Source organism: Eutrigla gurnardus, assembly GCF_963514095.1.
Source record: "Eutrigla gurnardus genome assembly, chromosome: 2".
NCBI classification, from domain to species: Eukaryota; Metazoa; Chordata; class Actinopteri; order Perciformes; family Triglidae; genus Eutrigla; species Eutrigla gurnardus.
In genome coordinates, this window is record NC_139916.1 from 4,852,547 (window position 1) to 4,880,387 (window position 27,841).

Genomic DNA, 27,841 nt, shown 5'->3' on the forward strand with positions numbered 1-27,841 from the left:
AGAGAAGTGACGTGTGTTAGCGGCTTGTCTGGTGACGTGTCTCTACTGCTCTCTCTTTTCTCACCGAGCGGCTGGATGGAGCCGCACTGAGTCCGCTGAGCACTCAAACCGGTACCAGTAACACGGCAGGAGTCGGCCTAAGGACACCATGGGGAGTACGTGACTTTCCTCTCTTCTATGCGCTCGTTGTGTGTGCTCGAAAAAATACCCGCTGTCTTTATTTATTTTTTAAAATCGCGAACAATAACTGACAGCAGAGCGTACGCCGATAAGCTAATTAGCTAACCTTGGATAGGTTAACGCTAAGTTGTAGCTAGCTTATAACGGGAGCAAAACGTAAGCTCGTATTCTGATCTCATTTGGTGTAAGTTCGTTTTCTTCACAGCCGCAGCCCGTTTTCTAACACCCTGTCCTCGGTCTGTCAAACGGGCGCTCAAGCTTCCTGTTTTTTTTTTTTTCAGTGATTTGTTTCATCATTTTTGTGATTGAGTGCTAGTTAGCATCGTGCTAGCTGTGTGTACTGTTCCACTGTGATGGTTACCTGACAAGACGCGTCGATGCGGGTTGTTTCTCGGCTCGTTAGAAGAGCAAGGTGTTGTATTAGCGACGTTAAACGGACCAGTCGAGTACCCGAAGACAATTCAGTGGCTTATCTTCAAATCGCTTGCTGTCATAGTGAGTTTCGGTGATTGACAACAGCTGATCAACACCCGAAACCTCCAGCAGCGAGGCCGCGAGGGCTCTAAGAAAAAAACACCACATGCTGGATACGAATGACTGTAACTTATTTGTTCCTACATCTGGATATTGCTGAGAAAATCCAGCTTGTTGCTGCATTGGCCTGTTGACCGCTGGCAGCTGTTTAGGCTGGTCGTTAGTGATGACGTAGCACCCAAACTAACCTGGTTTACGAAGACAACGTAACTTAAAATAACACTGCAAGTGCAATGCTGTCTGTTGGCTGTCTTGTAACCTGCTAGTCTCCTTTTTTTTTGCAGTTAAATTTTTGGAAGTCATCAAGCCGTTCTGTGCGGTCTTGCCAGAAATTCAGAAACCAGAAAGAAAGGTAAGTTCTTGTAAATGTAGTATTAAGTTGCAATATGTCTGCTGTTTGCATTCATGAGTGACATCTGTTCCTTTTTTTTTTTTTACCCTTGCAGATTCAATTTAGGGAAAAAGTGCTATGGACTGCCATCACACTATTCATCTTTCTGGTGTGCTGCCAGGTTAGTGTCTGTCGATGACAACCAACATCCTGATTCTGTTACTAGTGGTTTATGACATTGTTTAACATCTTTTTCTTCATTCAGATCCCCCTCTTTGGCATCATGTCTTCAGACTCAGCCGATCCCTTCTACTGGATGAGAGTAATCCTGGCTTCCAACAGAGGTGCTTGCTTTGTTAAATAGATTTAATCACAGAGTTCTTCTTTTGTTCTATGTCCTCTGCAGCAACAAGTAGAAACTGTTCTCTCTCCAGTGTTGTTATCAGACCTGAGATAATGTCATTATCACTGTGATAACTCAAAGGTCAACGGACATTGCATTGTTTGTGGTTACTGCTGCTATTGTAACTGAGTCTTACAGTGAAACTAATCCACCTTCAACTCCAGGTACTCTGATGGAGCTGGGCATCTCACCGATTGTCACCTCAGGCCTTATCATGCAGCTGCTGGCTGGTGCCAAGATCATCGAGGTGGGAGACACTCCCAAGGATAGAGCCCTCTTCAATGGAGCTCAGAAACGTAGGTCTACTTCTCACTGCGTTTTGCTATTTTTGGAACTTGTCACATACATTTGAAGCTGTTTGAAGTTTTAAAAGATAGCAGAACACTTCTCTGTTTTGTTCCCAGGAACATCAGTAACTGTGCCTGCACAAATGCCAAATTTAAAATGAGCTTTTCTGTCTTTTTGCAGTGTTTGGAATGATCATCACCATTGGACAGGCCATTGTATATGTTATGACTGGCATGTATGGAGACCCTTCAGAGATGGGTGCTGGGATATGCTTGCTCATCATCATCCAGGTTAATACACACTCTTACTGTTGCTCTTTAGCCTAAATGTTGTGTGTATCTGGAAACAGATTCACATTCTTTATAGCAGTCAGTCAGTCAACCTGATTTGTTTGTCATATATAGTTTAGGTATTGATTAATTGAAGCTATTAGAGACTGAATATATAACACGTAAGCTCTTGTGTAGTAAACATTCTCCTTTGCATTATTTTCAAATCAATTCATAAATATTTTACAAATTAAGATAGAAAGTAATCGACACTGAAAAGCAGTTTTGAACAGCGGCGGTCTGCCTGAATCAACTCAACAAAAGTCTCTTTCTTCAGCTCTTTGTTGCAGGTCTGATTGTCTTGCTGCTGGATGAGCTGCTCCAGAAGGGCTATGGTCTAGGCTCTGGTATTTCACTCTTCATCGCAACCAACATCTGTGAGACGATCGTCTGGAAGGCCTTCAGCCCCACCACTGTCAACACAGGCAGAGGTACGGCTTCTGTCAACGAGCATTAAAGTGATGATAAATGAGATGCATCTGTGTTATAATGGCTAAACCTGTGACTCTTATCCAGGTACTGAGTTTGAGGGAGCCATCATCGCTCTCTTTCATCTTCTGGCCACCCGCACAGACAAAGTGCGCGCCCTGAGAGAGGCCTTCTACAGACAGAACCTGCCTAACCTCATGAACCTCATCGCCACAGTCTTTGTGTTCGCGGTGGTCATATACTTCCAGGTGAGCTGCCTGCTGTTATGTCGCTACAGGACATGTCTTGAAAGACATACGGCTTACCAATTGGCACTTTCTTCCCTCAACAGGGCTTCAGGGTGGACCTGCCCATCAAGTCAGCGCGCTATCGTGGTCAATACAACACCTACCCCATCAAACTGTTCTACACCTCCAACATTCCCATCATCCTGCAGTCTGCCCTCGTCTCCAATCTCTACGTCATTTCTCAGATGCTTTCGACACGTTTCAGCGGCAACTTCCTGGTGAACCTCCTGGGAACCTGGTCTGTAAGTATATAACGGGTACTTCACCTCCAGCACATCCAGTCCGGGTCTTTGCGACATGTTTTTAAGACCAGTACATTGTATTAAGTGCATGCAACATCTTAAAAGCAAACTGTTTTTTGTTTAGGATGCCACGAGTGGCGGACCAGCTCGGGCCTACCCAGTGGGCGGTCTCTGCTACTTCCTTTCTCCACCAGAATCGTTTGGTTCCGTCCTGGACGACCCGGTTCACGCCGTCATCTACATCGTCTTCATGCTCGGCTCCTGCGCCTTCTTCTCCAAGACCTGGATTGAGGTCTCAGGATCCTCCGCAAAAGATGTAAGTCAGCGTTCGCACGTGCATTTGCAACTTGCACTGCGTCAGTCCCACGTGAAATGACCTTTGGTTTATGACTCTGTGCGTCTCAGGTAGCCAAGCAGCTGAAGGAGCAGCAGATGGTCATGAGGGGACACAGAGAGACATCTATGGTGCATGAGCTTAACAGGTAAAAAGCAAGTTTTCATGGTCGTATGAAACACCATGTCCAGCATATGGAACATGCATGTATTCATAATGGACTTACTGTTCACAGGTACATCCCTACAGCTGCTGCCTTTGGTGGCCTCTGCATAGGAGGGCTGTCTGTCATGGCTGACTTCCTGGGAGCCATTGGTTCGGGTACAGGAATCCTCTTGGCTGTGACGATCATCTACCAGTACTTTGAAATCTTTGTGAAGGAGCAGAGCGAAGTGGGCAGCATGGGAGCACTGCTTTTCTAGAAAAATACCAACCTTCCGACACATCAGACACTAAGCATCCAACCCCCATCATTTTTTTTATTTTTTTTTTTATTATTTTGCTTTTTTTTTTTTTTTTGCAATTCGCACAATCAGTACATTTTGCTGCTGGGATAGGTAATTTTCTCCTCCACCATTACCTCTCTAGCATGTCAATGCTGAGAAAACCGATGGGTTTCTCCCAGTGTTGAGCATAGTATTGTGTGTCTTCTGTCCTTTTATTCCAATAGCTATTACCCATCTCTCTGCAGGCTGCCTCAGTCCCCACTGACTGTCTTATGAGCTGAAAAATGCCTAAAAGCACACAAGTGTGAGGTGCTGTCTTTGACTTACCTCAGGCATTGTTCATTGCAGCATGTTCAAGGAACACTAGGACAGTGACAGCGTGTTAGTGCTCATTTCAAGCTGAACGCACTGCCTGGACATTTTGGGGGGAGTTGAAAGAACCATGTCATGTTCATCCCAAGTAGCAGTCATGCTGAGGTTTCTGGGGATCTATAGCAGGATGTGAAAAGTATAAATAAAATATGCTCGTACTCCTCGTAAAGGTTTCTGGTCATCTCAGACAAGCTGTTGGTGGTTTTTATTTACCTTTTATTTTGATATTTTAAATGATGGACTATGTTTATATTCACTCTGGTCTTATGTAGGACACAGTGTTTGTCCTCCGTCTCTGGGTCCTCAAAGGAAAGTGTTTGTGTCGTCGTGCTCTTTTATTCCCAGACTGAATCGCTGCACGATACTGCCGAGATGGTCGGGATGAGGGTGGGTTTGATAGGGAAGAAATGGGGTTTCATTTTGGTTTTTACTTTATGTAACAGACATAATTGTGTTATTAAAATAACAGGATTTTTTTTCCAACATAATGAAATTGTGTTTTGATTCCTATCGTCTCATTTGCTTTGTCCTTGTCCATACAAGGTGGTCCTGTGACCACTGCAGGATTGTGGGTGAAATAATGTGTAGTGACATAGCAACAGATGGTCTAAGCACACATTATTGATAGTAAAAGTAAGATTTGAAAATAATAGGCAGGAAAACTATAAAACAAACTTGCAGCAATATGCTTTTGCAACTGCCCTGTTGCTCTAGTTGCTTTTACTTGATGTATATTTTGTTGTGTGTCATAACATGGTTGTTATTTCAGTTGAACCTACTACTTAATTCCCACTAGAGGTCACTGTATGAGGCTAAAATAACCTAGTTTTACATAGTTAAGACTAGATTAGCACTCTATGAAGGGGTTTTGCTATTCAAACTATAGCCAATACATCATTCCTAGCAACCATGTCACATTACACTGAATGTTTATATGAATGTTGCGTAGTAGAGCTATAATGTGAGATTGAAAATGGATAAATAAGATGGAAGACAAAAAAGATAATTTGGCAGTGCAATTTAATTCGGGGGATCATTAGGAAGCCATTCAAAACAAAAACATTTTTAAGGTATTTATTTTGCATTTTATTTTACCGTTAAAAACTGGAGCCTTGTTGACGGTGTGTGTCAGCTCATAACTCACACCAGGGTGGCAGAAATGAACTGATGTGAAACTACACCATGACTCCTGATCGCTTTGGTAGAGCGTGGTAAAGAGAACATTTCAAGAGGTGCGTTGTTTAAGGCATATCTTATGACTCACAAGGTCACAATATTGTGATAGAAACACAACATAAAGGCAATTTCTAGAATTAGATTTAGAAGTCCAGTTATTTTCCTGATCAATTAGAAAATATTTATACAATTTAAGGTGGTTAATATATATATATATATATATATATATATATATATATATATATATATATATATATATATATATAAACAATTTAACATTTATATACAGCAAATCATGTACTCAAAATAAAAGTGGCTTTTGACTACATTGAAAAATAAAATAAATAATTTCAGTATAACACCATTTATATATATATATATATATATATATATATATATATATATATACATACATTTAAATAATGACCTGATGACGTCATTGCCATGCGCCCACATGTGACCAGGGGGTCAGACGGGTATCGGGGCTGACGGACGCCGGGTAGCTTGTCAAATGATATCCTCCTCGCAGCTGTTCCGTAATTAATTTTACACCGGTCTTACTTTAGCGCAGAGGCGGACGGACAGCGGCAGTCATGTCGTACTGCAGACAAGAAGGTAATTACAGTCTTTCATTCATTTTTTTTTTACTCCACGGCTCGGCAATGTCACCGAGCGAGCCACCATGCTAGGCTAACTGTCTGGAAACAGCGTCAACTTGCCGTAGCTAACAGCAGGTTAGCTACATGGCTAGCTGCGAGGAAAGCTAACCCTCCAGCAAAAGTAAGGGGAGCGTTGTAGTATAGTTTGGCATCGCGGTGACTTAATAACACTGGAGACACACTTCAGTCATATAACACGTACGTCATAAAATGGAAGCTGTGATCTTGTAACTGTAGGAGCAGGTGAAGTGAGTCAAAGCTACCGGCAGAGGGCGCCCCATGTCGGTGTAAACCAGATATTACAGCTATACTCTCCAGGACCAGGCTGTCTATTTTGCTGCCTCTCCCTCCACATCCGGGCAGCCCACTTCTTTTTATTTATCTTTTTTTTATTTATTTTTTTATATAACTTATTTTATCTGTAGCCCTTTTCGTTTTTATGCCTTAGTTTATTCTTTTATTATTGCACTTTATTGTGAAGCACTTTGGTGCGGCTAAGCCGTCTGTAAATGCGCTATATATATATATATATATATATATATATATCATTGACATTGACATTGTTGTGATCCATAATGTTGTCGTTTTTTTGTCATTCAAGGTAAAGATCGGGTCATCTTTGTGACCAAGGAGGACCACGAGGCACCCAGCAATGCTGAGCTCATTGCAGATGACCCCAATGATCCTTATGAGGAGCAGGGTTAGTTGACGTGGAAACATTGGAACCTGACTAACGAACATTCCTCACCTCCATTAAGGTATCCCCTTACCTTGATCCCCTTTTTTTTTCCTTTTAGGTCTGATCCTGCCAAACGGAGACATCAACTGGAACTGCCCGTGCCTGGGCGGCATGGCGAGTGGACCGTGTGGCTCTCAGTTCAAGGAGGCCTTTTCCTGCTTCCACTACAGTAAAGAGGAGGTGAAGGGCTCCGAATGCATTGACAACTTCCGTAACATGCAAGAGTGCATGCAGAGGTACCCCGAGCTCTATCCTCAGGAGGAAGATAAAGAAGGCTCCTCCCAAACAGAGTCCAACTCTGGGTCCGTGTCCGCTGACCCCCCTGAGGGCTCTGCCTCACCCCCTGACACTGACTCTACCCCAGTCGCTTCACCATCCGAGTCCGCTGTCTCGTCCGACAGCACATCGCCTACAGAAAGCCAGACCGCCAGCTAAGGTCCATCAGTCGTCATCCAGGCTTCTCTGTCTGGAAGCGCTGCCCGGCATAACTGACTCTCCCCGAGAAGCTCTGATTGGTCTCTCCTCCTGTTTAAGCGTACAGAGAGGGCTCACTGACACAGCTCCGATGCTCATGGGCAACATTTACACGCCGTCAGAGAAGGTCTTTGTGACTGCAAAGAAGCGTAGCGTACAAGAGCATAGGCTAGTTTGTTTGCTGAGCACTCAAATCATTGGATAATATGATTTAATCACAGCGGACATTAGTTGCTGTTTATATGCAATTTGGAATTTAAGAGTTTGCTTGTTAGCGTTCACTGTGTTGTTTGACAAATCTTCACTGGATTCCTTCTGTTTGAGCTTTGTTGAGATTTTCCTAGGAATTTATCTCCATTCAAGACCATATTTCTGATTCCTACCAGTTTAAAGTGAACCCCTTCTGCTTTCCATCATTTCAGAGACCAAAATGCGGGCACTTGGTAAGAAAGTCAGGTTACTGTGTCAGCTTCTGACAGTTACAATACTATAAGAGATGCTTTTAGTTGTGTTTGTTGACATCCACATCGGTTGCCGTATGATCAATGGTCGTCGTATGTGTTAACTCTGTATCTGGCCTAGACCAAAGTCTAGTTTGTCACCTTTTAACTGTCGGTGCATAAATGTATCTGTTGTCTTAACACTGTCTGGAGTCTCCAGTCGGATGCTGTGGTCACCATTCAGTGATATCCAGGCCTTAAAAGATGTGAAATACTTGACTTCTCTTTTTCAAACATGTCCAGATTAAAATGATCATCGAACAATCAAAACTTACTTTTTACCTTTTTGTTGAAATCATGTCTGAATCTTATTGGAGGTTTGAACATTGAAATTAACGAGAAAATGTACAAGTTGAGGAAAATAGTGTGACTTTGTATAATAAGACAGAACCACGTCGTCGTATTTCACTTATCTCATATTGCCTGTATGTTTGTTATAGCTTTATTTTATTGAATCCAAATTATATAGGTTTTGCTTTCAAAATGTATTTCCTATTCATAACAAAAGTCTCAATTATATTTAAGAAACCCAGCTTGACATTCAAAGTTTTGCCCGTCAAACTTTGACTTTAAACCATTGAATCAGACATTTGTTCAGTTCAGTCTTTATTGTGTTGTGAGTACTTTTCTTCAGCGTGTGAGGTCGACGGATCATTCCTCCTAATGAAACAGATGTCCAGTGATTTTCAGTCCTTTTTCTAAATTGTCCACTGACTCAAATGTCCTCGTGAAGCCGGTCCCACGTGTTTGGATCTGTTTTTATGTACATCCATTCCTCAGGCCCTCTGAAATAAGTAGTCCGAGTCGGGGTGTCCATGGGACCACCACGCTCTGCATGGTGACTAGTAGACGGCCTGTCCCCGTCTCCTCTGGACCTGCCAGCAGGTACTCCCTACCTGGACAAGAAGGTAAGACACTCATAATTGATCAAATCTATCCCTTTGGTAGCTTGAGATTTCCTTGAGTTTGTGTCACTGTTTGGTCGCCTTGATTCACCCTTTAATGCTAAAAGTCTTCAAGAAATCTATGAGCTAGTCTTACCTGGGTTTAGAATGGGACAGGTGCAGCCGCGGCTGGTCCACGACAGAGGGTAGATGCTGATGGTCCCCAGGTAGAGCGCCACTTTGCCAGACCGTATGACCTTGCGAACTTTGACCTGCACTTCTGCGTGGCTCCCTTTGTCATGAGCAGACAGCACACTGGCCTTGATCACTGCCACAGAAAAACACAAGACTGAGACCGCGTTTTAAAGCAAGTATAGATCACGATTTACTAAACGGTTCAAACGTCGTGTCTTACCGTAATCGTGTTTGGTCTTACAGAGGTCAGACACGCTTCTCAGCTTTTTCTCCTTACAGCTACACTTTCCTGTGCACAGACATCAGGTTTATCTCCATAACAACACTATGAAACTAAGCTTTGCAATGCAGACACGTATCACAATGAATGAGCATCTCAAAGTACTGCTCACCTGTGTAATGCAGAGCAGAGACCGCAAGCTCCTTTGACCACTGTGCCTCTTCTTCGATTGTGAACATGTGATCCAGATCAGGGATTTTCCCACCAATGGCCACGTTAAACACCTGATTGTTTGAGTAGCTGCAAAAGTGGAATGGAACCCATTAAAGTTCAGTGTTAGCAATCAACCACATTGACTTTAACGACTTTAATGTAAAGAAATGAGCTGAGCTTTAACCTGTCCAGACACTGCCCCGTGGTGGGATCACAGCTGTGAGGGCAGGTGCAGGGTTTACAGCCCTCCTCTCCAAAACCCCAGTAGCCAGCCAGGCAGTGGCTGCAGCTCATGCCGCCCACACCAGATTTGCAGTGGCACTGCCCGCTCCTCGGGTGACACCAGGGTCCCTCCTCCCCCGGGCGAGGAGGCAAACAGCCCTGTGGATCACACCAGCAGCCTGAGAGACGGAGACAGTTGTGTCTGAATTTATGAATTTACACATATATGCCAGCAGGTGGAGCTCTACAACATTATGCTTCCCTTTCATGTGATCCACAAACCGCCCTAACTCTGAAATAATGACACCGGGCTCAAATAAATCATGAGAACCCAGGTTCTGAGTCTCTTACGTGTGCAGGCGTGGGGGGAGATGAGGGGCTGGGATGGGTGGCGGTGGTAGCCATGGCGACAGCGCTGGCACCTGCGCCCGACGGTGTTGTGTCTGCAGTCGTCGCAAACGCCCCCACTGGTGCCACCAGAGGAGAGCCACGCCCGCTGAGAGAAGTGACAGCTGTCTGCGTGGCCGTGGCACTGGCACTCTGATGTCACACACAGGTGTGTGATGTCATAGCAGAGAGGGAGGGAGAGAGAGAGAGACATGGGTGACAGGTGAATCTTTGCATCTGAGCTGACGTTGACAGAACCAAATGTAAAATTAGACCTGAAGGATACACCAGGGTCCAGGTGAACCAAAGCTTCTCTGGCCAGATGTGACCTGCAGTATGAGGTCATCTCTGAATCGGTCTTTAAAAAGTGGTTTTACATGTTTTTGTTTGGATGTCCAGGGTCTGATTTTTTTTTAAAATGATCTTGACAAAGTATGGATACATTATTGCCTTATGTATGTATGTCTTATGTATGTTTTTGAGTCTGTGCAAAATGGACTGAAGCATTTAATTCACTATAAAGCTCACTTTTCTCACTTTTCTCAGCTAGATGCGTGTCATGCATTCCCTTACTCTGGCACGGGTTGGACTCCCCGCTGCTGCTGTTGGCAGGCCTCCAGGGATGGTCGTTGTAGAGCGGGGCACACTTCTCACAGTGGTCCCCTGCTGTGTGGTGAGTACACAGGCACCGACCAGACACCTGGAAGACACGTCTGAGGCTGCTCAGTTACTTCACCTACAATAGCAGACGTTACAGGCACCTTCTGTCCGGAGACAGCATTATAGATCCAGGCAGGGAGTGAGAAGAGTCAATCGAGCTTTTTAAAGCTCCAAAACTGGCGATAAAAGATTTTATATGCACCTCACATCCTGACGTGTGTTATACAAAAATGTAGTTCCACTGACACAGAGGAAAAGCCACTCACCATGTTACTGCCCCTTGTGTCTTTGCTGCTGTTGAATGGTCCACAATGCTCGGCATGTCCGTGACACAGGCAGGTCCCTTTGGCCAGTAAAGTATAAATAGCATAAGGTGCTGAGGCCGGGCTTTCTCCGGTGGATGTGGAAGTCCGAGCTGAGTCTGTGGGGCTCGTCCATTCTGCAGGGGGATTTAGAGGGGCCCGACAGGTCTGGGCTTTTAGCAGTCTGATGCGGAGGTTCGTGAGGGTGAGCCGGGCGAGGGCCTCTGGACTGTAAGCGTCCAGTGTTTCAGCACTGCCGGGGTCTAGTGTCCGTAATATCACCTGAAAGGAGAACACCAGTCAACACTGAATCACACATCTGCCTAAGGATAATGCACTCCATCTTTGTGGATATCATCTTACCTCCCCCCCACTGCAGGGTGTAGCACTGGTGTAACGGGTCGTACACAAGGAGCCCGGCTGAGAGAAATCATCAGGCAAACCAAACTCCGTGCTGCAATTGTGCGCAAAGAGCTTTAAAGCTTCCCAGGTCTTTCCAAAGTCTGCGGAACGCTCGACGGCCATGGCGGCAGGCCGCGTTGACCTGAACACCAGGACCACATGGGAAAGACAGAACTGTGTTTCCAGGTCCAACCAGATCTCGTCCTGCTGTGTCGGCGTAGCGCTGCTTGCACCTGATGCCCACCAGGTATCTGGATACAAGAAAGGGTCATCGGTCATGTGAGCAGGTGGGTGGCTGTCCTTGAGGCAGGGCGTCCCAGGTGGGTGGGGACCGGCGCTGTGGTGGAGGGAGCTGTTCCCACAGCAGCTGGAGTGGGTGAAGAGGGTCCTGCCGCTAGCCAGGTTCCCAATCGGTGGGCTACAGGCACGGTCCACACATCTGGAGACTGACAGAGGGTGTTGAAGACAGAACACACAGATATTAGGATCGCTGCCTCTGCAGTGTATCCGGTGACAGAAATGACATAAAAAAGCACTGACGACATGGAGAAAACCACCCTGTTCATTGTGTTTCCCATGAATATTTAATTTGCATGTCCACGTGACACACAATCCCTCCCTACATTAACAGCATCAATAATCTCAGGTTGCATGTAATGGAGACACATAGTGAAACAACACGGCTGTCAAAGCACAGCAGCAGAGATGATGATGATGATGATGATGCTCCTCACCTGCTCCGCAGCGCGTCAGGACCAACAGCAGCCAACAGAGCGCCACCAGCATCAGACGCCAACCTTTCCCACTAGACCCTGTCATCCTGGTTTCTGCTGTGTTTACAACAGACATTGTGGGACAAACGCCTTCCAGCAGAGATCGGTCCCAACATTATGTGCCGCCCGTCTAACGGACAACCGCCTTTCCCTGCAAATTACGCAATGCGCAAAAGCATAGAGATGGAAGTATTTCCCCGATGTCCTTCCGGGAATTAAAAGAAAAGAAGAAAATAAAGATCCTTTATAAAGTTCCACGCATCCTCAAGAACAGGGCATCTCTCTGACAGCAGTGGATTGCGCGCCCCCGTTGCAGCAAACGATGCGTCATTGGTCAGCCAAAGAATGAAAGCTCCATATTTGACACAACGACATATTTGATAGTTTGTCTTCATCCATTTTTTTGCCCAATAAAAATGGTCCAAATGATGACGGATCATATGCTAATCAATCCATGTGAATGTTTGAATCCACAGCCAGTCTGAGAGCTCCGTGTCCCGGCCAGGTACAGCGCTCTACGCGTTTACGCACAGCGGAGGACCGCGCGCTCTATTTATCCATGGTCCTCCCCGCCCACACACACACACACACACACACACACACACACACACACACACACACACACACACACGCGTTGTAATGCAACAACACTAAAGCAAAACTACCCTGGATTGCGCATTTCCCCCCACATTCTGACCGACTTTCATCCTTTGGGATTCTGCAAACCATCGTGCGCTCGTCCAACGCAGTTAAAGTGAACCAACAGCGCATTCCAACTAAACCAGGTCCCTCCACGAACCAGGGCCTCGTAATGGAGCGAGGAAAGGAGTTTATCTGCTCCTGCCCCTCTGTTTTTCGGCCGGTGACTTCAGGTTGCAGGTCTCTTTGAAGTCGAGCAGGAGGAAACCTGAGAAGGGAGACAGAAATAGTCCTCTGTGCAGCTTTAGCAGCTTGATGGCTCATTGTGGCCCCAGAACGAATCTCATGCAAATGACTTGGACAAGAAAAAGGGCCTTTCTCCCATCTGTCTGCCTGACTGCGTGGATGAATGTGCCATTCTTCATTACAGCCCTGGATAATAAACACATGGTCTGATACGTGACAGTAATTCATTTTTACACACCAAGGATAAACACATGTCTCTTCAGCTTTTATGGCTTGACTTCAAATACAGGGAAGCTCAGAAAATTGGACTGGAGGCCCAGAGTTGGATTGGTTTGTCTTTAATGCCATACACGTTGTTTACAGGCCTGCCTGCTTGCTTTTCCCCATGAATGGAGAATACAAAACAGAATTCCTGTGGAATGGCATATGGGAGATGTTTGTACTGACAGACAAATACAATATGAAGTTTATGAGCAGCCAGCTGTGGATCACCCCGTCATTTTGTCCCCGTCTCCCAGACATTTGTCCATCTGTCTTGATTTTAAATGTATCTGCCTGTTAAAGTTTTTATTCCCTGCTCCACAGTCTCTCAGCTCGTATATCACTCCGGTTGTACATTTGACTCTGTTCACCCTTCTCCTTTCATCTCCCTGTCCTCCTGCTCTCCACTCTTTACACCAGCTACAGTCTGCTAGCCTCCACAATAAAACCCCGAGGCTCTCCATCTTCTGGCATCTCAGTTTCTCCTTTCGTCACACTTGAGTGGTGCAGTATATGCTAAGAATAGCTTTACGGGAGATTAGCGTCACGCCATTTACGAGGGCTAAGCCGTTATCTGGTTGTGTTGGTAGCATGCAGACATCGTTCTCTGTGCTGATTTTAGAGTCAGGTCTGTCTCAGTGGGACGCAAGGAAATGAGATTCCCATCTTTCCACATGCATGCAGGATGGGAGGACGTGTGTGTGTTTAGGGAGACGGGATAATGGGTAAAACACAGAGGCAAATCATCGGTGTGGTCCAGCTGTGGTTTTGCTTTCATCGACAGAATCAGGTTGGTTCTGGAAAAGGTTCATATACTGTATGCATGAATTCACGTCACTGTGGTTTGAGGTCAAGGTTTGCAGCCGAGCCATTAAACGTTTTAAGAGCAGCGGCTCCAAGTGCAAGTAACACATTGAGTTCTTAATTGACTGAATTGTAATTAAGGGTAATTTTCTGTGTTGTAGGAATGCAGGGCTGCCCTCATCCAATAAAGAGGTTCTTAAGAATGTGGCCCGTATCAAGTAGGATAAGCAACAGAATCCACACTTTCTCTGCTGAGGGGGATAATGTCTTATTTTCCTTTTCAGAAAATACATTCTCTCAATGTTCAGGATGTATATTCATCCTGGCCCCCAGCTGTGAGAGGTCAAATACCAGCCACAAAAGGTCACCGAGATCTCCTACCTGCCCCGTGACTGCCTCTCTAATTGCTCTTCTTTCTCTCATTTACAGGGCTTAATGGGGGCCGGGGGTTAGAGAGCCGGGGTCAGACGAACAGGGACTCCCCCCACCCGCCCCCTTCTAATCCTCAGTGTTTGTCCAGGCTGCTCGTATGTCGAGCACATGGTGTCACTACGCACTTCTCCATGTCTTCTCTCGGCCTTTGTGTTCTACATGTCGGCTCGTATATTCCTCCCGGGATGGAGAGGATTAAGCTGCTTCCTGACACGGCTTTACGGCGTTTGGGCCTCACGAGCCAACGTGATCAGACCTAGATTTGTTTTCTCCAAATATTCTGCAAGTGTGTGTAGCTTTGGAACAAGGATGTTTATGTCGGTCTAATGTCTCAGTTTCGGTTATTATAGAGGACCCGATATGATGTTACCCACTGGCCACAAGAGCAATAAGTCACTGAGCACTGAGGTCGGAGTTAATTATTCTATTTTTGGAGATACTGTCGATCCAAGACATTCCAGCTCCGACAGTTGCACTCTGCAAAATCATACAATTCCTACTTCACCTCGAAGCCTCGAAGTTAATAAGTTAAAAGGTCAAGGTGATAGGTCAACTGCCAAGGTCCACAGTTCAAGTCCAATAAAGCTAAGGAGTCTTTCTTTAGGAGAGTTGCTCCGTTGCTTTAGTTCACTGCAGGCCATGAAACGAGTGTGGACAGCTGACAGAGAAGGTGTCCTCTCTGCGGATGTTTTCCACGATCCTCGTGTCACGGGAGGGTTTTTTTTTTTTAAATATGCACACAGTCTGTTGACATTAATGTGCTTGTGTGCGAGTGTGCTAGCATGATAGGTTGGGATTGCGTGTCGCCTCTTTGATGTGAGAGGATGAATGACGCAGATTAAGCTGTCGGAGCCCCGAAATTGATAGAGGCCAGATGAGGCAGGATGACAAATCAAGGCCTCAGCGAAGCACTCGGGCAGCTTGCCAAACCAGTAATGTGTGTATCTGTGAGCTTGTGTGTGGAATTGTGGTACGTGTGTGTAAGTGGAAACTATGCAGAACTGTTTCCATTTATTTCTTTATTAATTCTTAACGAGGAGGAACTTTAAGGAATGTTTAAGAGCAGCTCATTTGAGGAGCATTCAGCTGAGCGATGATGACTTAATTATAGCTGAAACGGGTTAATATCGTCAAATAGCCCCTCCCCCCCCTCGGTCCTGTGTCCCTGTTTGACTTCTTCATATCTGTTTATGATGTCATCAGCTACCAAGCCCAGAATGTTCTCTTTCGTTGTCACCCATCCGCTCGCATAAACACACTGTCACTCTGACATGTACGAGTATGCACTCGCACCGACACGATTCCTTGACGACTCTTTCTTGGACTTTTTTCATCGCCCACCCACATAAACAGAGTGGAATGCCAGCACACGCTTTGGTTTGTCACCACATAAACACACACATGTTACAGATTCCACTCACTGCTTTCTCATTCTTCTCGTATTCGCACACCCACTTAGATAAAACATACTGGGCATACATAACAATTTATTTGAACCGTCTCAAAGAGCTTCAACGGAATCAAAGGCACCGAAAGTTTGGGACGAGAATAAAACCTCTGGACCGATCTAAATGCAGACAAGTATGCGGCGGGTCAGAGGTCAGCACGGTGAGGCTGTGATAAATACTGGGAGCCATAAGCATAATAAATACACTCAAACGGTTTTAGTTCATTAATATCATATGACATTCTCACACGACGCTGAACGCTTCGATGACCCGCGTCGTCTGGCTTCGGTTCCCCTCCTAAATGTCACACTAACAAATGTAGCAAATGAGAGGAGAAATCAGATGCAGCTGTTTGAGGTCCCGGGCCACAGGTTGGGGGGCGTTCCAGTCTGTCTCTCATGTCTGGCCACTTCTGCTTCTTTGAGGCCCTCCTCAGCTCATTAAACAAGTCTTTATTGGCATGCCAGCAGTCCACCTGTGAGTCATCTATAAGCCATGACGGCAACTTCAATGTATGGCCTCATGGCCGTGCACGAGGGGAACCGTTGAACACCAGTACCTCCGTATCACTGGGCCAAGTCGGGAGGCAGATCTGCACAGAGGCAGCCTCATACGTATGCTGCTGCTGGTATATCTCTTGTAAAATACGCTGCCATAAAACACTGACACTTGCTGTCCTCATGGTGGTTCTTTGTCTTCTATGTGACATTCATTGATTTCAGTGTCACTCACATTGGATGCCATTTAAAAGAGGGAAAAGTGTTTTAAAAAGTGAAGTGATGGGTATAAGTTTGTGTTAAAGATGCCAGGAGTTCTATTAGTACTTTATCTATTAACATATCAGTGTTAATTGTGAGAAATACTTGATCCCTTCATGTTTTTCATGCTTTTTTTTTTGGATATAACCAAACATAGTTTCAGTTTAATGAGTCTCTACTGGAAACCACATCATGCCTTTGTATGCTGCCATTCCTGCGTGCAAATGCAACAACAACAAAAAAATTACACTCCAACTTAAGGGTGGGCCCGAAATAGCGGTTGGATTGTGGGTTTCTGCAGGAGGTATGTGGGAGTGTGTGCTGCTAAGCCCTCCTGGCTTGCCCAACAATGTGACAGTAAGAGAGCGATAGTCAGTGTTTGATCCCATCAGCCAACATCTGGCCTTCAGGAGGAGCTAAAGTTAGCAGCACATGCTGATGTCATTAGTGTAAAATGGGAGTTATATTCAGAGAGCCGTGACCCTCACAACATCCCCATATTGTGAAAGTAGGACAGAGAGAGGAAGAGAAGTGGATAAATAACATGAGGTTTTTAGGATGAAGAGGGTTATACATCTAAGTGATTATGTAAGTGACTGATTTTGATTGTCCTTTAACGGTTGAGCTGACTTTTGGACTGTGAAGAAGGAACAGGAAGTGAGAAAAGGATGAGTACGGGGCGGATCAAAGCTGTAACAAAGCTTGTTAGATTTAATCAGTTCCACTCGCACGGAGCTGCTGGCCACATCTGTCCAACCAGGTCCCGTCGCCACGGTGGGCTCCTGGTCTCCAGAGATGGCGCAAGTAATTCCAACCAAACATTGGTAGGCGACTGTGTTTTAAGGACCACCACCTCATCAGAGACTTGTGGTTCTTGTGAGGTTTTCTTTGGATCCTCTCTGGCCCAGATCCTGATTTAATCAATATGATTAGGCATGTGTTAATGATTAATAGATTGCTGTGGTCAGGATGCGCTCAGTGCTGAGGCCACTCTGATATGATAATGTCTGTATTAGATGTGGGTTATTTAGACCCTTGGGGAAGTCTTTCATTTGGTTTAGGCGTCTTCATTGGGTGAAGTCATTGTTTTGAGGCTCCATTGAGAAGAAGCCAATGAAGCGGAAGCCTTCTTACTGAACATTTCAACAGCCCTATCCTGAGTAATGACTGCATAGACTGGCCGTATCCATAGAATCCATATCAACTCAAATTTACTCTTGTCTCCACTGAGCGGAGCGGAGATGTACGTCACCTCTGACCTCCCTTTATCATGAACCCAACTACACTATACCACTTCAGTGACTCTCTGGTCCCCCGCAAATGACACGTGAGGGTTCAGATGCATGAGACTATTAATTTGTGCTCGGCCACCCAATCTATTAATGGGTTTAAACCGAAGAGGGCAGGAGCAGGGGCTGCAATGCGTGATGCCTGTGATCTACCATGGGAAACAGACAAGGTTATGATGACCTTGTGACCCAGGAGTGTGGGGATCGCACGGGTCAATGGGGTTTTCCCTCTCGTGGACGCATTCAAGCTGTCATTAGTGTGAAAGGAAGAAAATTGGAAATTTGCACAAGCGTGCATTCCAATCAAATTCCATTGGCTTATCATTACTGCCATTACCATCACTGTACTCACCAGGAACAGCATGGGATGTTGCTCTGGTGCCTACTCTTAGAGGCCCATACTATATATATATATATATATATATATATATTTTGCTTTTTTTCTTTTTTAACGTTGGTTTTTAGCTCTTTCAATGTGTTTTTTTCAGAGAGAGTTTTTATTTTTGGTGCAGGATAGAAAAAGACAGATTGTGTCAAATGGCAGCTGATAAACTTCCTATTAGGAGAAGCAAAAATGGCAGTCTACATCAGTCGGAGAAACAAGGTAAAAGAAAGAGGGGGCATGAGGCCCTTCCTGTGTTTCTCTGTAACATTAAGTCAAGAATATGTCTAGAGTTTAAGTTTTATAAGACCATTGGGGACGTGGAACATTTTAAACGGCGGTGGTGCTTCGGTGATTTTATCTGCTCTGTCAAAAATGATGATTTAGTATTTGCACAGTTTTTTATCAGATAAGCTCCTCTTTTTATTAACCTTATGCACAAATAGCACTTTATTGATGCATTGCATTTTCTCTGTTGAGATATTGATGAATATTGTATGTATATGTATATATGAATATTGTAAATAAAGTGTTTTTTGTAAAAATAAAAAAAAATCTCTCTCTCTCTCTCTCTCTCTCTCTCTCTCTCTCTTTCTCTCTCTCTCTCTCTCACACACACACACACACACACACACACACACACACACACACACACACACACACACACACACACACACACACACACACACTTCCTTGTTCCCTCCCCTTCAGATCTACTGCGTGTGGACGGGTGTAACCAACATGGCGGTGAAGTGCAGCAGCTGACAGGCCACCTTCACTGCACACACACAGTGTTGTTGAGATCAGACCTCAGACCAGTTTCACTTCTCACTAAGTGAAACTCAGACAGTCGTCGTCGCTGAGAGGTGAAATGGCGCAGAAAGGAGTTCAGCTGGACCGGGAAACCTTCTCTTGTTCCATCTGTCTGGATCTACTGAAGGATCCGGTGACTACTTCCTGTGGACACAACTACTGCATGAAGTGTATTGAAAGCTTCTGGGATGAGAAGGAGATCTACAGCTGCCCTCAGTGTAGGCAGACCTTCATACCGAGGCCTGTCCTGCTGAAAAACACCATGTTGGCAGATCTGGTGGAGGAGCGGAAGAGGACTGGACTCCAAGCTGCTCCTGCTGGTCTCTGCTATGCTGGACCTGAAGATGTGGCCTGTGATTCCTGCACTGGGAGGAAACGGAAAGCCCTCAACTCCTGTCTGGTGTGTCTGGCCTCTTTCTGTGAGAAACACCTCCAGCCTCATCATGAATCAGCAGCATTTAAGAAACACCGGCTGGTGGAGCCCTCCAACAAGCTCCAGGAGAACGTGTGCTCTCGTCATGATGAGGTGATGAAGATGTTCTGCCGTACTGATCAGCAGTCTATCTGTTATCTCTGCTCTGTGGAGGAACATAAAGGCCACGACACAGTCTCAGCTGCAGCAGAAAGGACCGAGAGGCAGAGAGAGCTGGAGGGGAGTCGACTAAACATCCAGCAGAGAATCCAGGACAGAGACAAAGATGTGAAGCTGCTCCACCAGGAGGTGGAGGCCATCAACCACTCTGCTGATAAAGCAGTGGAGGACAGTGAGGAGATGTTCACGGAGCTGATCCGTCTCATGGAGAGAAGACGCTCTGACGTGAAGCAGCAGGTCAGATCCCAGCAGGAAAGGGAAGTGAGTCGAGTCGGAGAGCTTCAGGAGAAGCTGCAGCAGGAGATCAGTGAGCTGAAGAGGAGAGACGCTGAGCTGGAGAAGCTCTCACACATAGAGGATCACAACCAGTTTCTACACGACTACCCGTCACTGTCACCACTCAGTGAGTCCACACACTCATCCAGCATCAACGCCCGTCCTCCTCGCCGCAACTTTGAGGACGTGACGGCGGCGCTGTCAGAAGTCAGAGATGGACTACAGGAAGTTCTGACACACAGATGGACAAACGTCTCACTGGCAGGGACTGAAGTGGATGTTTCACTGCCACAACCAGAACCCAAGACCAGAGCTGGATTCTTGAAATATTCACGTGAAATCACACTGGATCCAAACACAGCAGAGACACGTCTGTTATTATCTGAGGGGAACAGAAAAGCAACATGGAGTCAAAACCAGTCTTATTCTAGTCACCCAGACAGATTCACTGGATGTCCTCAGGTCCTGAGTAGAGAAAGTCTGACTGGCCGTTGTTACTGGGAGGTGGAGTGGAGAGGAGGTGATGGAGTTGGTGTAGCAGTCGCATACAAGAGTATCAGTAGAACAGGAGACGGGAATCAATGTATGTTTGGAGACAATGACAAATCCTGGTCGTTATATTTTTTCAAAAACATATATGCGTTCTACTACAACTCAGTTCAAACTCCCGTCTCAGGTCCTTGGTCCTCCAGAGTAGGAGTGTTCCTGGATCACAGAGCAGGTATTCTGTCCTTCTACAGCGTCTCTAAGACCATGACTCTCCTCCACAGAGTCCAGACCACGTTCACTGAGCCCCTCTATGCTGGACTTTATGTTTGTTTTGGATGCAGTGGTGAGTTCTGTCAACTCAACTAGACAGAAGGCATTTAAGAGTTGAATGATTTCACCTCCTTCTTCTTCTCCCTCCTCCTCCTCCTCCTCTTGTCCTCCTCCTCTCCGCCTCCTTCTCTCCTCTATTTGAATCCCATTAAAAATAAAATAACTGTTTTGCTGATGTTTTCTTTTGAGAATGGAACACAGCTTGAAAATGTTACATTTTACAAGTCCCTCCTTATTGTGGGTCTTGAAAGAGTAACACCAGTAACACCAGTAACACCAGTACTTTTTTTATTCTGTTGATATTTTTGCTAACTGAGCAGCAGATCTTGTACTTGATGGTGTGAGCGGGAGATGGACAAAATAACAGGAACAGCTGACGATCTAATGCGACCCAGAACAACAACAACACGCCTCAAATCTCATCATCAGCTTCACAGGAAGCGATCGCTCCGGGTTTAGTTACACTGCCAGGTGTGTTTGTTTTCTCCACCTCCTGTAAGACTCTTTGTTTGTTTTTGGGACGTCGATCACAGATGCTGAAAAGTTTTGTTTTAAAGAGGTTTTTTTATATGAATTATTGATGCTTATGTGATTATGATATTGAATATAAATGATTTCCCCCGAGCTTCGTCGTGTGTCTTTAACTCTCAGATTGGCGGTGCAGATGTTTCCTGGTTGTGGGTTTCATCACACGGGGTTTCCTTTCATCGGGTCCAGGTTTCATCACCTCCTGTGTCATTAACCGAAGAGCTGATTTCTTATTTTTGCAAGGATTTTGTTATTCTGAGGTTGATTGACTTTCCATGCATCACACACACTAACTGTCGGGCTCTTTATGTCCTTTTTGTAAATGTGAAAGGGTTTGTTTTTGCACACATGTAGCCTTGTTTCCTTTTTAATGGGGGACAGAATAAAACACTGGCTCTGCATTCAGTTTAACGTGTGGTATAAGTTAACACTTTATAGATTTATATTTGCTTTCCCACGTGCAATGTAGAGAATTTGTCCACAAACGTTCTTGGTTCTCCAGCGTCGGTGTGTTTCAGTAACACGTAGCCAAATAAAGAACTTCTTTTGCACTTCTCTCAGAAGCATCGGAGCTCTAGTTGGACGTTTGTGACACCGAGAATCCCAAACCGTCCTCCTGAAAGTGGAGCAGGTTTTTTTTATTATTTGTTTTCCTGGTCAGTGGCGCCGCCAGCCGGAATCCTGTACGCACTGCGCGTACTTTTTTTGAAGGTGAAAAAAAAATCAGCGGGTAGATATTTAAATTTCAGCGGGTGACGCCAAACAACGTCTGCCCAAGCAAGTCAGAGCTTTTCTTTCTCTCACACAGTGACCTGGAGAGACGCAGCCGCATTTGAGAGGACGATCGCGCGTGTGTGCGCAATTACGCATAACGTGTGTTGGTCCCTCTCCACTACACAATACAGCTCGGCTCTAGTCTCGTCACCTCTCTGCTGCTGAGCACTGTGGGCCGAGCCGACGCATGTCTCTCTCCCCGGGCCGGGAGAGTTATCATACCGTACTGTGCGTGTGTGTCCAAGCGTGTGTGTGTGTGCGTGGAGTGCTCACAAGCGTGCGCTTGTGTTTAGGTCGGGGATGGAGGGCACAAAAAACTATTTGCACCGGGGCCTATCACCATGATATACACTACTGATTTCACTGATACTGAAAACATTAGATTCTGTCTTAAAAAGGTATTTTTCCATTTGTTGTTGTATTTGCCGTTTCTGTGCGTACATTGAAATTGAATCCTGGCGGCGCCGCTGGGTGAAACGGTGGGAAGTGTAGTGGTGGGAGAAAAGGAGGAAAAAACGAGTGGAAATGCAGGTGTGGAACAGGGTGAGATCAGTGGAAAGGGACAGGCAGGGGAAACAGGTGAAGGGCAGGCAGATGAGGTTAATGAAGGAAACATAAATGAAGAGATTGGGCAAGGTAATACAAGATGGAGTGATCTGGGAGAGGAGGATGAGATGGAGGAAGAGGAGGCTGCAGCAGAGGTTGTTAGAGAAAAACCTACTATAAAACGTAGAAGAAAAACAAAAAACACAACAAGTGATGCTAAAACGAGTAAAGCCAGTGAAGAAGACGGACAGACGGATAGGAGGGGAGAGGTCATGCCAGACCCCACGGACCCTTTCCCTGAGATCTACCTGAGCCCAGAGTTTGGAGAAGAGACTGGACCCCTGTTAACTGTCACTAGCCCGGGCAAGCTCAGCCTGCACAGAGCCGACAAGGCAACGCTGTATACCAACATTGTCAAATCAGTCAACAGGAAAGGACTGGAAAGTAGGCCCCCCACAGCTTGGAGCAACAGAGCGGGGTGGGACGGGGCCTGCCCGCAGTGGAGGGTTTTATACAAGCCTCCCCTTAAAAAACGGACAGCTGACCTCCAGTGGAGGGTACTTCATGGTGCCATCGCCTCAAATGCCTTTGTCTCAGTTTTAAATCCTGCCGTTTCAAACCAATGTCCTTTCTGTGGCCTAAGAGAGACAGTTTTCCATGTTTTTACTGAATGCCTGAGACTCACAAGCTTTTTCTCTTTTTTAACGTTGGTTTTTAGCTCTTTTAATGTGTTTTTTTCAGAGAGAGTTTTTATTTTTGGTGCAGGATAGAAAAAGACAGATTGTGTCAAATGGCAGCTGATAAACTTCCTATTAGGAGAAGCAAAAATGGCAGTCTACATCAGTCGGAGAAACGAGGTAAAAGAAAGAGGGGGCATGAGGCCCTTCCTGTGTTTCTCTGTAACATTAAGTCAAGAATATGTCTAGAGTTTAAGTTTTATAAGACCATTGGGGACGTGGAACATTTTAAACGGCGGTGGTGCTTCGGTGATTTTATCTGCTCTGTCAAAAATGATGATTTAGTATTTGCACAGTTTTTTATCAGATAAACTCCTCTTTTTATTAACCTTATGCACAAATAGCACTTTATTGATGCATTGCATTTTCTCTGTTGAGATATTGATGAATATTGTATGTATATGTATATATGAATATTGTAAATAAAGTGTTTTTTGTAAAAACAAAAAAAATCTCTCTCTCTCTCTCTCTCTCTCTCTCTCTCTCTCACACACACACACACACACACACACACACACACACACACACACACACACACACACACACACACACACACACACTTCCTTGTTCCCTCCCCTTCAGATCTACTGCGTGTGGACGGGTGTAACCAACATGGCGGTGAAGTGCAGCAGCTGACAGGCCACCTTCACTGCACACACACAGTGTTGTTGAGATCAGACCTCAGACCAGTTTCACTTCTCACTAAGTGAAACTCAGACAGTCGTCGTCGCTGAGAGGTGAAATGGCGCAGAAAGGAGTTCAGCTGGACCGGGAAACCATCTCTTGTTCCATCTGTCTGGATCTACTGAAGGATCCGGTGACTACTTCCTGTGGACACAACTACTGCATGAAGTGTATTGGAAGCTTCTGGGATGAGAAGGAGATCTACAGCTGCCCTCAGTGTAGGCAGACCTTCATACCGAGGCCTGTCCTGCTGAAAAACACCATGTTGGCAGATCTGGTGGAGGAGCGGAAGAGGACTGGACTCCAAGCTGCTCCTGCTGGTCTCTGCTATGCTGGACCTGAAGATGTGGCCTGTGATTCCTGCACTGGGAGGAAACTGAAAGCCCTCAAGTCCTGTCTGGTGTGTCTGGCCTCTTTCTGTGAGAAACACCTCCAGCCTCATCATGAATCAGCAGCATTTAAGAAACACCGGCTGGTGGAGCCCTCCAACAAGCTCCAGGAGAACGTGTGCTCTCGTCATGATGAGGTGATGAAGATGTTCTGCCGTACTGATCAGCAGTCTATCTGTTATCTCTGCTCTGTGGAGGAACATAAAGGCCACGACACAGTCTCAGCTGCAGCAGAAAGGACCGAGAGGCAGAGAGAGCTGGAGGGGAGTCGACTAAACATCCAGCAGAGAATCCAGGACAGAGACAAAGATGTGAAGCTGCTCCACCAGGAGGTGGAGGCCATCAACCACTCTGCTGATAAAGCAGTGGAGGACAGTGAGGAGATGTTCACGGAGCTGATCCGTCTCATGGAGAGAAGACGCTCTGACGTGAAGCAGCAGGTCAGATCCCAGCAGGAAACTGAAGTGAGTCGAGTCGGAGAGCTTCAGGAGAAGCTGCAGCAGGAGATCAGTGAGCTGAAGAGGAGAGACGCTGAGCTGGAGAAGCTCTCACACACAGAGGATCACAACCAGTTTCTACACGACTACCCGTCACTGTCACCACTCAGTGAGTCCACACACTCATCCAGCATCAACGCCCGTCCTCCTCGCCGCTACTTTGAGGACGTGACGGCGGCGCTGTCAGAAGTCAGAGATGGACTACAGGAAGTTCTGACACACAGATGGACAAACGTCTCACTGGCAGGGACTGAAGTGGATGTTTCACTGCCACAACCAGAACCCAAGACCAGAGCTGGATTCTTGAAATATTCACGTGAAATCACACTGGATCCAAACACAGCACACACATATCTGTTATTATCTGAGGGGAACAGAAAAGCAACAAGGAGTCAAAACCAGTCTTATTCTAGTCACCCAGACAGATTCACTGGTTATGATCAGGTCCTGAGTAGAGAAAGTCTGACTGGCCGTTGTTACTGGGAGGTGGAGTGGAGAGGAGGTGGTGAAGTTGGTGTAGCAGTCGCATACAAGAGTATCAGTAGAACAGGATACTGGCGTCAATGTATGTTTGGATACAATGACAAATCCTGGTCGTTATATTTTTTCAACAACAGATATACGTTCTCCTACAACTCAGTTCAAACTCCCGTCTCAGGTCCTCCGTGCTCCAGAGTAGGAGTGTTCCTGGATCACAGAGCAGGTATTCTGTCCTTCTACAGCGTCTCTAAGACCATGACTCTCCTCCACAGAGTCCAGACCACGTTCACTGAGCCCCTCTATGCTGGACTTTATGTTAATATTGGAGGCAGTGGTGAGTTCTGTCAACTCAACTAGACAGAAGGCATTTAAGAGTTGAATGATTTCACCTCCTTCTTCTTCTCCCTCCTCCTCCTCTTGTCCTCCTCCTCTCCGCCTCCTTCTCTCCTCTATTTGAATCCCATTAAAAATAAAATAACTGTTTTGCTGATGTTTCCTTTTGAGAATGGAACACAGCTTGAAAATGTTACATTTTACAAGTCCCTCCTTATTGTGGGTCTTGAAAGAGTAACACCAGTAACACCAGTAACACCAGTAACACCAGTACTTTTTTTATTCTGTTGATATTTTTGCTAACTGAGCAGCAGATCTTGTACTTGATGGTGTGAGCGGGAGGTGGACAAAATAACAGGAACAGCTGACGATCTAATGCGACCCAGAACAACAACAACACGCCTCAAATCTCATCATCAGCTTCACAGGAAGCGATCGCTCCGGGTTTAGTTACACTGCCAGGTGTGTTTGTTTTCTCCACCTCCTGTAAGACTCTTTGTTTGTTTTTGGGACGTCGATCACAGATGCTGAAAAGTTTTGTTTTAAAGAGGTTTTTTTACATGAATTATTGATGCTTATGTGATTATGATATTGAATATAAATGATTTCCCCCGAGCTTCGTCGTGTGTCTTTAACTCTCAGATTGGCGGTGCAGATGTTTCCTGGTTGTGGGTTTCATCACACGGGGTTTCCTTTCATCGGGTCCAGGTTTCATCACCTCCTGTGTCATTAACCGAAGAGCTGATTTCTTATTTTTGCAAGGATTTTGTTATTCTGAGGTTGATTGACTTTCCATGCATCACACACACTAACTGTCGGGCTCTTTATGTCCTTTTTGTAAATGTGAAAGGGTTTGTTTTTGCACACATGTAGCCTTGTTTCCTTTTTAATGGGGGACAGAATAAAACACTGGCTCTGCATTCAGTTTAACGTGTGGTATAAGTTAACACTTTATAGGTTTATATTTGCTTTCCCACGTGCAATGTAGAGAATTTGTCCACAAACGTTCTTGGTTCTCCAGCGTCGGTGTGTTTCAGTAACACGTAGCCAAATAAAGAACTTCTTTTGCACTTCTCTCAGAAGCATCGGAGCTCTAGTTGGACGTTTGTGACACCGAGAATCCCAAACCGTCCTCCTGAAAGTGGAGCAGGTTTTTTATTATTTGTTTTCCTGGTCAGTGGCGCCGCCAGCCGGAATCCTGTACGCACTGCGCGTACTTTTTTTGAAGATGAAAAAAAAATCAGCGGGTAGATATTTAAATTTCAGCGGGTGACACCAAACAACGTCTGCCCAAGCAAGTCAGAGCTTTTCTTTCTCTCACACAGTGACCTGGAGAGACGCAGCCGCATTTGAGAGGACGATCGCGCGTGTGTGCGCAATTACGCATAGCGTGTGTTGGCCCCTCTCCACTACACAATACAGCTCGGCTCTAGTCTCGTCACCTCTCTGCTGCTGAGCACTGTGGGCCGAGCCGATGCATGTCTCTCTCCCCGGGCCGGGAGAGTTATCATACCGTACTGTGCGTGTGTGTCCAAGCGTGTGTGTGTGTGTGTGTGCGTGCGTGGAGTGCTCACAAGCGTGCGCTTGTGTTTAGGTCGGGGATGGAGGGCACAAAAAACTGTTTGCACCGGGGCCTATCACCATGATATACACTACTGATTTCACTGATACTGAAAACATTAGATTCTGTCTTAAAAAGGTATTTTTCCATTTGTTGTTGTATTTGCCGTTTCTGTGCGTACATTGAAATTGAATCCTGGCGGCGCCGCTGGGTGAAACGGTGGGAAGTGTAGTGGTGGGAGAAAAGGAGGAAAAAACGAGTGAAAATGCAGGTGTGGAACAGGGTGAGATCAGTGGAAAGGGACAGGCAGGGGAAACAGGTGAAGGGCAGGCAGATGAGGTTAATGAAGGAAAAATAAATGAAGAGATTGGGCAAGGTAATACAAGATGGAGTGATCTGGGAGAAGAGGATGAGATGGAGGAAGAGGAGGCTGCAGCAGAGGTTGTTAGAGAAAAACCTACTATAAAACGTAGAAGAATGTTAAAATGTAAGCCTATTTTTATGTTCTCAGGTTACATGACTGTAAATATTGTTTACTCTTAGAGACACAAGAGGGCGCAAGAGCACACACA

At 45.6% G+C, this 27,841-nt stretch overlaps 5 protein-coding genes across 5 annotated transcripts; 4 read left to right on the forward strand and 1 right to left on the reverse strand.

Moving 5' to 3' along the window:
• Positions 1-4,662, forward strand: LOC311029637 (protein transport protein Sec61 subunit alpha-like 1). Its single transcript, XM_084034878.1, has 12 exons — positions 1-155; positions 999-1,066; positions 1,161-1,226; positions 1,311-1,389; positions 1,613-1,744; positions 1,917-2,026; positions 2,343-2,496; positions 2,582-2,742; positions 2,826-3,023; positions 3,148-3,339; positions 3,429-3,505; positions 3,593-4,662. The coding sequence occupies exons 1-12, from the start codon at positions 149-151 to the stop codon at positions 3,777-3,779; spliced, it is 1,431 nt and encodes a 476-aa protein (XP_083891004.1). The 5' UTR covers positions 1-148; the 3' UTR covers positions 3,780-4,662.
• A 1,151-nt stretch (positions 4,663-5,813) lies between these two features.
• Positions 5,814-7,312, forward strand: chchd4a (coiled-coil-helix-coiled-coil-helix domain containing 4a). Its single transcript, XM_084030780.1, has 3 exons — positions 5,814-5,966; positions 6,612-6,710; positions 6,808-7,312. The coding sequence occupies exons 1-3, from the start codon at positions 5,945-5,947 to the stop codon at positions 7,182-7,184; spliced, it is 498 nt and encodes a 165-aa protein (XP_083886906.1). The 5' UTR covers positions 5,814-5,944; the 3' UTR covers positions 7,185-7,312.
• Positions 7,313-8,327: 1,015 nt separating this feature from the next.
• LOC311027021 (netrin-4) lies at positions 8,328-12,493 on the reverse strand. Its single transcript, XM_084030776.1, has 10 exons — positions 11,943-12,493; positions 11,170-11,654; positions 10,771-11,088; positions 10,418-10,544; positions 9,809-9,997; positions 9,420-9,636; positions 9,195-9,322; positions 9,023-9,091; positions 8,765-8,935; positions 8,328-8,619 (listed from the first exon to the last, which is right to left on the reverse strand). The coding sequence occupies exons 1-10, from the start codon at positions 12,055-12,057 to the stop codon at positions 8,483-8,485; spliced, it is 1,956 nt and encodes a 651-aa protein (XP_083886902.1). The 5' UTR covers positions 12,058-12,493; the 3' UTR covers positions 8,328-8,482.
• Positions 12,494-19,099: 6,606 nt separating this feature from the next.
• LOC311025990 (E3 ubiquitin/ISG15 ligase TRIM25-like) lies at positions 19,100-21,364 on the forward strand. Its single transcript, XM_084029245.1, has one exon. The coding sequence runs from the start codon at positions 19,112-19,114 to the stop codon at positions 20,774-20,776; it is 1,665 nt and encodes a 554-aa protein (XP_083885371.1). The 5' UTR covers positions 19,100-19,111; the 3' UTR covers positions 20,777-21,364.
• Positions 21,365-24,049: 2,685 nt separating this feature from the next.
• On the forward strand, positions 24,050-26,254 carry LOC311025981 (tripartite motif-containing protein 16-like). The gene has a single exon (XM_084029234.1). It carries the CDS (start codon positions 24,068-24,070, stop codon positions 25,730-25,732), a length of 1,665 nt encoding a protein of 554 aa, XP_083885360.1. The 5' UTR covers positions 24,050-24,067; the 3' UTR covers positions 25,733-26,254.
• Positions 26,255-27,841: the final 1,587 nt, after the last annotated feature.